Source organism: Scyliorhinus torazame, chromosome 4 (genome assembly GCF_047496885.1).
Source record: "Scyliorhinus torazame isolate Kashiwa2021f chromosome 4, sScyTor2.1, whole genome shotgun sequence".
Classification (NCBI taxonomy): domain Eukaryota; kingdom Metazoa; phylum Chordata; class Chondrichthyes; order Carcharhiniformes; family Scyliorhinidae; genus Scyliorhinus; species Scyliorhinus torazame.
Genome location: NC_092710.1, coordinates 52171397 through 52181000, shown reverse-complemented (window position 1 = coordinate 52181000; position 9604 = coordinate 52171397). Strand labels below are relative to the sequence as shown.

At 39.9% G+C, this 9604-nt stretch overlaps 1 protein-coding gene across 1 annotated transcript; it reads right to left on the bottom strand.

Annotated features, from left to right (window-relative positions):
• Window positions 1–330: 330 nt before the first annotated feature.
• LOC140411348 (probable G-protein coupled receptor 139) lies at window positions 331–8740 on the bottom strand. The gene is made up of 3 exons (XM_072500468.1): window positions 8614–8740; window positions 8014–8169; window positions 331–1352 (listed from the first exon to the last, which is right to left on the bottom strand). The coding sequence occupies exons 1-3, from the start codon at window positions 8738–8740 to the stop codon at window positions 457–459; spliced, it is 1179 nt and encodes a 392-aa protein (XP_072356569.1). The 3' UTR covers window positions 331–456.
• Window positions 8741–9604: the final 864 nt, after the last annotated feature.

Here is a 9604-nt window from a genome sequence, read left to right as displayed (position 1 = left end):
CCACCTTCCACAAACTCCCATATGCCACATTCCCCATCTTCCCATTCCCCACCTTCCCAATTACCCAGCCAGGCGTTAAGAAAGCTCGGGACTCAGATTTAATAAAGCGTTTATTGACTCAATGAATATATTGATAAATAAATAAGAATAATGCATTGTCACAGTAATATTTCTAATATGCGAACAATTTTGTTTTTCTGTGAACCCGCTAAGTTTTACTTTTGGGAAAATGCGAGGAAATGGGAAATCAAGCAGAGGAGGTAATGGAACGATGGTGTTTGCTGATTTATTTCCAGCACACCAGGAAATCATCTGACTCCTCTCCTGAAACATTCATATTCACCCTTGCCCATCCCTAACAGTTATTTTGTTTCCCCCACTCCTCCTGGCCTTTCCTTTCCGAGCTACCTGCTTTACCCTCTTGCATTTCAGCACTGCCTCACCATCTGATTGGTCTCAGATGTGTTGTTTATTAATTAATTTAATAATTGATATAACTGGGTATTTCAGCATGCTCTTCAATTGCTCTCTGAAGTTAGACTGAGTCAGGACGTAAATCAGGGTGTTTGTGCAGCAACTTAAGTTCCGCAGCATATAGGCAACATTTTCAAAGATGTAAAATGAATCTGCATCAAAGAGGTCATTTACATCAAAGAAATACAAAACATAAACAAACCACAGGAGGATGAAACTGCAGGATATGGAGAAGAGTAAAATCATCGACTTCCTTCTGCTCTCCATCTCCGGGTCACTGTGATTATCCCCCACGCTCTGACCTCTCAGTTGCTTACGGACCCGGCTGGTCACCAAAATGTGTCTGACTGTCAGTACGTTCAGCAGCAAAATTAAAGCGAATGGTATCAGTGGCGTTAGAACTTTTTCAAATTTTCTGAATCCAATCCAAACAGGGTCAGTAAAATAGCTCCGCTTATTTAAACACATCCAAGGTACATTGTCGATAATCCTTCGAGGTTTAAATCGAAAGTAGATGGGGATGTTTTTCACAGTGAACAGAATGTCGATAATTGCTAGGACCACAGCTGCAGTTCTCTTGGTGCAATATTTAGATTTCAGCTTCTGACAACAAATGACGACAAATCGATCAAAAGTGAAAGCGACAGTGAACCAGACAGAACAGTCTGTGGCTATACGGAGCAGGACGTAGCGAACACTACACACAGGGGTGATTCTTAGGAAATTCAATGGGAAATAATAATCATTGATTCGGTTCAGTATGACCTCAGTGATAATGACCAGAAGATCCGCTGTTGCCATAGCCACCAAGTAGCATGTGGTGCAGGTGGAGAGGCTGCACTTTCCACGGGAAAGAATCAAAATTGACACCAAATTCACTGTAACACATAAAAAGGAAAAGAGAGTGGAATTACAGAAAATATTGCCTATTCCTGAGACCAGGCAGGAAGCATTAGCCAGATAATATGTGTGGCTTACAATTGGGTCATAGCTCAATAAATCCAACCATGACTCTTGCACTGTTTTTCAGGCGGACATGAGAATAATCTTCAGACACTCAGCTTCTAATTATGTGCCGCTGTGGGCACGCTCTGAAATGCAAAGAGCTGATATCTTCAAGCGCCCCGTTGATCCTTCTCCTTTCTTCCAGATGTCAAGATCCCGGTCCAGAACACAACATTGTATTGGTACGGGATGAGAATGGCAAATTTGAACAAAGAAGTAACCGCATTAACATCAAGGAAAATAACAGCAATTATCGGGTAAACAGTGTTTGAACACAAGGAAAAACTTCAACTCATGCCTCACACCTTCCCGATTTCTCTATTCCAACAAAGCAACACAATAAAGTTAAAATTCTACTGATAAATAAAGTTAGCAGAACATGATTACTTGCTTATTTGTGCAGACCTTTGGAGAGAGATTGCCTTTCAGGAACAAACTGAAAATTCTTCTGTCTTGTCAGAATTCTCCTCCCAAGCTGACCACATTTGGCAAAAGCGCTGTTCAACTTAAAATTTCTAGCAGACAGCAAAACTACAGATATACCTAGCCTGCATTCATTATATCCTTGTAGCCCACTAAGTTCCATGGCCTGCTTAGCTTGGATTTAGCACCAATCTCCCATAAATTACCAACACTCCGGGGAATCTCCAGCAATCGGAACACAAGTTAATAGCCCATTTATCTGTAAAAAGAGAATGGTCAGGATCAAGCATTTCCCCACCATTAGCCACTCTTAATTACAGCTTTAACAGACATACAGTCTGGATATCACAACATAGATTCTGTAATAATATTACTGCAACAAATATATACCTCATCCAGGCTATTAAAACATTACTGCCACAAGTATAATTATTATATGTAATATATAACAATTTCTACATACATCAGACCTTCCTCCTAACTAGCAATATGAAGAGATTGTTTATTTTTTAAAGCCAAACTTGCAACTGCCAGTGTAAAAAATCATTCTAGCCTATGTTGAAATCATTGCATTCAACTGATCAACAGGACTCTATGCGAATGAATATGCCGCTTCCCAACAATTTCACGCAAATGCTGCATTTGTCCAAAAAAACACCTTTTATCAGCAAATTTCTGAACTTTCAGTCAGCTCTTCCAAAATGTCGTTTAAAACTAATACTATTGGGGAAACGGACAGGCCCCAAATTTTCTTTGAATACCAGACGGGAACCCAGAACTCTTTTTCTATTTGTAAAACTGTAAGGAAGGGTACTTCACCCCAGGAATGATAACTCTGACCAATAAGTATAGTCTATGTCAAAACACATGTTAATTTAAACACAGAATTAACAAGATTAGCATCAAATAAATAACTTTGTTAACAGGTCTTAAATAAAATTTTAAACGTGTACTTACTGTCTGCACCTCACTCACTCATTCCAATTAAACAACCCAATACAGTTCAAATATCATTTCTACGTAAAGTTGACAAAATAGGTTACTTGCTTATCTCGGTGTAGACCTTTTGGAGAAAGAGAGACTTTTTTAACAGCAGATCCAATACACTACGTCTTAATAGGCCCTGGCAGAATTTGCATAACTGCGGTTCAACATAAAAGCTGATTACACACTGCAAAACTACAGCAATACAAGGCTCCTCCCATTAATTTCATAATTTGTATCCCACTATAATGTCCCGCCACTTAATCAGCTAGCACAAAATACAATCTCTCATAAATGATCTATTACCCAGGGGATTTCCAGAAACAATAACAATGTTTCATTAGCTTTCTGTATGAAAAGACATAAATAGATAGAAACAATGGTTACCTAATGTTTTACTCATCTTAAAATAAGTTTTAACAGAAACACAGTCTGGATATCATAATCAAGGTTCTTTAATAATATGACTGCAACAGATATTACCTTAACCAGACTTTGAAGAGCATTCCTGCAACAGATATGAAATGCAATGGAAATATACCAATTCTGTCCATTCCTCACACTTAACCTCTTAACAGAATGAACTAGCAATATGAAAATATGGCTTCATTTTGCATAACATTTTCAACTTTAAACACTACTCATTACTATGCATTCACATTGCTCTATATGATACATATCCCCTTATATTTATGCATGAACATTTAAACAGCAGTATAGTACATTTAAGTCTGTCTTTCCCAATTTTGACGTTCCATTCTTCTTTCATCTCAAATGATGATAAAATATCGGCATTCACATTCTCTCTTCCTGCCACATGTATAACTTTCAAGTTAAATTGTTGTCGCAATAAATTCCATCGAATAAGTATTTTGTTTCAATCTTTAAACTTCACCAAATACTTCAATGGATTATGGTTTGTGTCAACAATTATCGCCGATGAATTTGTAGCAACATCAATGCCAAAAGGTTGCAAAGCCAATGCCAAACCCAACGCCTCCTTCTCAATGGTCGAATACATCCTTTGACGAGTATTTGGCTTTTGGGGGGTGGGGGAGCAAACAAGTCTTTCCATAGCTTCTTCATTTTCTTGTAACATAACAGCACCAAGGCCCACATCACTGGCATCAATGGCCACCTGAAATTGCTTGTGGTAATTCGGGTGTGATTCAAACTGATGCGACAGCTAGCATAGTTTTCAGTTTGTCAGTACCTCCAAACGGTCAGCCATCCAAAGGAATTTCTAGTTCTTTCTTCCAAGGTCAGTCAGTTGCAAGGTGCCTTTTGTGGTGATTCCTTTATTTCCCATTCCTTTTACTTGGTGGTTATCATTTTGATCATGGATATTTTCTGAACATATACCTTTAAGGCGAAAGAGCAAGCAAGGAACTCAAACGTTGTAAAATAATGAACTGTGGAGTTTTTGAACAGCAGAACTCAGACTTTGTGGCACCCGAGAGATCGGAGGTAGGCGGTTCAATTGGTTGGCTGGTAGCCAATGAATTGGCAAAGGGCCATATTCTGCCCGGTGACAGGCAATGATGGGTCCTACCTGAGTGGAATTGTTTTCAGATCACCATAGAAAGGACATTCGGAGCCTGGACGCTGAGTTGAGCAGCTGTGAATGTGTATCTTTCTCTTTCACATTCTCTCTCTCGCTCTCTCTTCCTCCATTAATGCTGCCTAATGAGGATGTCTGTACCTGCGGAGAGCTTCTTTAGACTTGGATGAATCTGTATTGAAAACCATTATGGACTGAAAACAAAAACCTCGAACTGAAGGGCTAGACTGTAGAAAGGAGTACGAGAAGGCTAACGTATGAAAAAGCTGAACTAATACAACCATTTGAAACAAAGACCCTTATCCTTTTACTTCCATCATTGTATTTACACCTTTTTCCCCTCTGTGTTTGTTTGTCAGTCTTGCGTTTGTGTGTACAGAGAGTGGGGGTGAGTAAAAGAGGTGGATTAGTAATTAGATAATAGTTAACCACGTTCATCTACTGCATAGTTAATTATAGTTACTGTTATTAATTTTTCAAAATGTGTTTGCATTTACATACCTGATGACTGTCGTCTTTTGTCAGCGACAGTCCAGAGCCCGCGGATATTTTCGAAGAATTAATTGTCAATTTAAATTGTGCTGCGACTCAGGGTAAAGTGAGGCTGGAATTGACCGCGCACTAGCCCAGGGTGGCGGAACACAGTGGAACAACCATCATGGTGAAATGTGGCGTGGGGTTTCTGCCAAAAGGGACACAATATCAGAAATCTCAAAACTTCTCTTCTCGTCGATGGCATTGTGAAGTGCCCAATCACTTTAAGTTTCTCATTCCATGCGTTAATCTGACCATGACCAACAATGTGGCTTCATAATGTGATTTAGCTTTGGTAAACAGACGTTGAGTCAGGTTTACCACCAAATCATCCCCACTGTGGACAATCGAGCAAATCCTTCAGATGTTCCAAAAGCTCCTTTCACAGTGACCTGAACACCACCAAACCTGCAGTGTACACTGCACAATTGTGTAGTCCAGTTAGTCTTCGCAATGTTGCTCACGCATTATTCATTCCAAATGGCACCACTTTAAACTGATGCATGCCATTTGGGGCAGCACGCTAGCCTTGTGGATAGCACAATTGCTTTACAGCTCCAGGGTCCCAGGTTCGATTCCGGCTTGGGTTACTGTCTGTGTGGAGTCTGCACGTCCTCCCCGTGTGTGCGTGGGTTTCCTCCGGGTGCTCCGGTTTCCTTCCACAGTCCAAAGATGTGCAGGTTAGGTGGACTGGCCATGACAAATTGCCCTTATTGTCCAAAATTGCCCTTAGTGTTGGGTGGGGTTACTGGGTTATGGGGATAGGATGGCGGTGTTGACCTTGGGTAGGGTGCTCTTTCCAAGAGTCGGTGCAGACTCGATGGGCCGAATGGCCTCCTTCTGCACTGTAAATTCTATGATAATATGGATGTTGTCTTTAAAGTCTGATTCCACTTATCAAATGCCACCTTTCTAAAGCTCCTTCTGATGCTGGATGATGCACTTTATTCCTCAGCTATTAATAACTTCCCTGAATAACGTTGCGATAAAATTGGATCCCTGATCCGACTAGATATCTTTTGTTAGCCCGTATGTGGCTAAAACAAAGTTAATTCCACTACAACCTTCTTTGCTGCAATATTTTGCAACAGAATTGCTTCCGGAAATCTAGCAACCACACCCATTATTGTCAACAAACATTGATTACTTTTTATCATCTTAACAATTGAGGCCTCAACAAATTTTCCTCAAATGCAAGAATGGGTATTAAGGTAGCTGGCTTGCTTGTTGTTTAAGATTTTCCAATACCAATCAAGTATGACATGTATGGCAAAGTTCAACTACATCCCGCTGCAGGACAGGCCAATGAAAATGTTTTTGTATATTTACTGGAGTTGTCCTTACTCCTAAATGACCCCCGACAGGAATCTCATGTGCTACCCACAGAACTTCATTTCTATAACGCACTGTTAATACCATGTGATCAAGTGCTGACCTTCTATCATCAACCTGAACATTTAAAGGGCTTCACTTCCTTATTAATATATTATTTATTGTGTAATAACACTCCTGGCTACTCAGATTCTATCTCTGTGTATGCTTTCTGATCAACTTTATCTCTGAATTCCTCTGTTGTAATTCTCCTAATTTTCTGGAACTAAAGATATGCGGAATTTTCCGGTCCACCAGTCCTGCACGTCGCACCCCCGTCGGCAGCAGGATTCCCCATTCCCGTAGCTGGCCAATGGAGTACCCGATTGTGGGCCGACCCTCGCCGTCAGCAAACGTGGTGTGGGTGTGCTACCGGCGGGCCGGAGGATCCGCTGACAGAGAATTCCACAGCTGACCTCCACCCTCCACTTGCTCTTGTTCTTTATCAGTCATCTGGTTAAAGGCTGGACCTGATAAATGAACCTCAATCTCGCTATCCGTACTCCTTGTTTTCTCCGCCTCATGTCTCAACCTGTGACTTTGTGATTTTATTCCCACACAATCTAGTAACACCACTCGGATATGATTCTTGAAACACCTCAGTCGCTTCACTTTCCACTGCCTTTCAACCACAGTAGGCATCACTCGCTATATAATTACCCACAAAGGACTGGACCTGCCTGTAAAAGATAATTACCCTGCAGCCACTTCACCAGTTTTACATAATGGAATACGACACACTTCATTGTGATCCCACATTTTACCACTTTATCGGGCAATTTTAATCTGAACTACATACCTCTGTCTCTCACCCATTAAAAATTGACTTCCTCCTGTATGCCTGAAGGTCTTAATCTCTTTACATACCCACCTTGTAGACATGTGTAAACCCTACCCCACATCTAAAATATTTAAACAAACCAGACACCTTCCTAACATGCACCCTCTGAGTCAGTGTGCAGTATTGTGCACCTCTTGAGAGGTAACCACATTTTTTTCCCATTTTAATAAACCCTGTTAGTTTATCCTGTTTGTCTTCCTAGTTTTTATCTTAAGACATCAACACCGTGATTTTGTGGATCCAAACTTATTACAATGAAAACATTGAACGTTTCTTCAATCTCTTCCACACCCAGACGATTCCTTTCTGACCTGAGCTGAAAAGTCATCAATATCTCCGAGACTTGCTTTGCCTTCACTACCTGCAGTCTTCTCATTTCCCCAGCTCATATCCTTCACAGTTTAAAATTGATGTTGAACTACAAACCTTGATTTATGAACTAATTGACAGTGCTCTGCTGCCAGTCGAGTAATTTTAACCCTTTGCTCTTTCACAGCAGTTCTCACTACTATAGGAAGTGAATCTTCACATTGGTCAACAAATAACTATGTCCCCATGGGTTTCATGCGTTCGGTCAATTTTTAATTCTCTTAACCACATATCAAAATTATTTTGTTTAATTCTTTCAAATTCCATATACATCTGACGTGATTCCTTCCATAGATTTCGAAACTTTCATCCATAGGAATCTGGCACTAGTCCATATGCATTTTAAGTGGCTTTTATCACCTCATCATAATCCCGAGATAACTCCTCTGCTAACAATGCAAACACTTCACTCGCTCCATCTAACAATTTTGTTTGAACCAACAATACCCACATGGTATTTGGCTAATTTCACAACGAGACAAAAGACGTTTTTCGACATCTTTGTCGTCAACCGTAGGAAGTTCATGAATATATGCAAACATTTTCACTTGAGGCTTTTGACAAAGAGGGGTCCTGCCTTCCTCTGAACTTGCCTCTGTAGTGATCTCTGTATATGTATATACATAAAGGGTTAATGGTTAGTCAGTACAGTCAAATGATCACTAGAGGGCAACACTAATAGGGGGTATAAATACAGGCTCAATCTGTTTCCCCGTTCTCTTTGGGTGTGTTGTGACTAGAGAACAGAAGCGTAGAGGTAGCTCAGAGAACAAGTATAATATTCATAGTTAATCCAATCCTATCTTGTTTAATTTAACTGCTAGTAAAAGTATTGATAAACGTATTGAAGAATCAAACTCACAAGTTAATTGATTAGTTACTCAATAAATTATTCGCTATCACGAGATGACTTTGAGTATTCATCATCATCAAAGTTAAGAATTTCTCGGCATAAACAAATGTGTAACACACATTACTTCAAGTAATATAACATGCTACCAGGAGAAGTAATATAATACAACAGCCTCAATGTCCGCATTTAACTGCAAACTTTTCAGTTTGTAATCTATTTGCAGATTCATTATCCGAAGTTCAAAATCTCTCTGCTTGTCTTTTCCCTCTACCGTTGCTGCTCTTTCCTTTACCTTTTCTTCTTCGTTTGCCTCTTTCCTTTTCATCCCTTGCTCATCTTTCCATTTCCACAATAAGTTTCCTCATTTCAATTTTCTTTTGAGGAGCTCAAGCTTTTCCTCCATTTCAAAATGATTCACTCGTAAATAAATTTTAGCTAGTTCTAGTGATTCCGAATGATGCCTTTGGTGAATTTAAATGCTGAGCTATCGCTTTAATTATCTCCAACGTCTGCACCCCTTCAGGTAAAGTCAATTGCAGTTTGACCGCCAAAGCCAAAAGTTTTGTTTTAACCACTCTTTGCAAAACAACTAGAGTAACCTCTTCCACACCCAGGAAACTCGTCCTCACTGAAAGAGTAATCTTACCAGTAAATTCCCACTTAAACTGAGTGATCACTCTGATTAATAAGTATCCTTTATTTCAAACGAACTTTAATTTAAGAATAGAATTACCCCCATTTAGAGCAAAGAAGCTAGTTTTACAATTATCAGTTAAAGAGCTCTTAAACATAAGGGAAATTTCAAACTGATGCCTTACACCATCGCCATATATATTCCAACTAAGCAACCCAAGATGGTTCAAATGCCACTTAGAAGTAAAGTTAACACAACGCTTTCCCTGCTTATTTGTGCAGACCATTGGAGAGAGTTCCCTTTCAGGAAGTCTGAAAATCCTTCTGTCTTATCAGACTCTTGTGCCCAGCCAGACTGCATTTGGCAAGCCTGCTATTCAACTCAAACCTTCTGACAGACTGAAAAACTGCACACAGATCTGGCTTCTCCCATTGATTATATAATCTGTAGCCCACTAGGTTCCATGACCTGTTTAGCTAGGACTGACCACCACTCCTTGTAAAATTATCTGTACTCCAGTGAATCTCCAGCAATCAAAACACATTTCCATTGGTT

Excerpts from the sequence above, each read along its gene's own strand:
- LOC140411348 (XM_072500468.1), bottom strand. The coding sequence starts at position 8,740 with ATGAAAAGGAAAGAGGCAAACGAAGAAGAAAAGGTAAAGGAAAGAGCA. Across the intron at positions 8,170-8,613 it reads AATAGATTACAAACTGAAAA|AGATCACTACAGAGGCAAGT; the intron begins GTTTGCAGTTAA and ends ATACATATACAG. Across the intron at positions 1,353-8,013 it reads TGAAATTAGCCAAATACCAT|TGAATTTGGTGTCAATTTTG; the intron begins GTGGGTATTGTT and ends TATGTGTTACAG.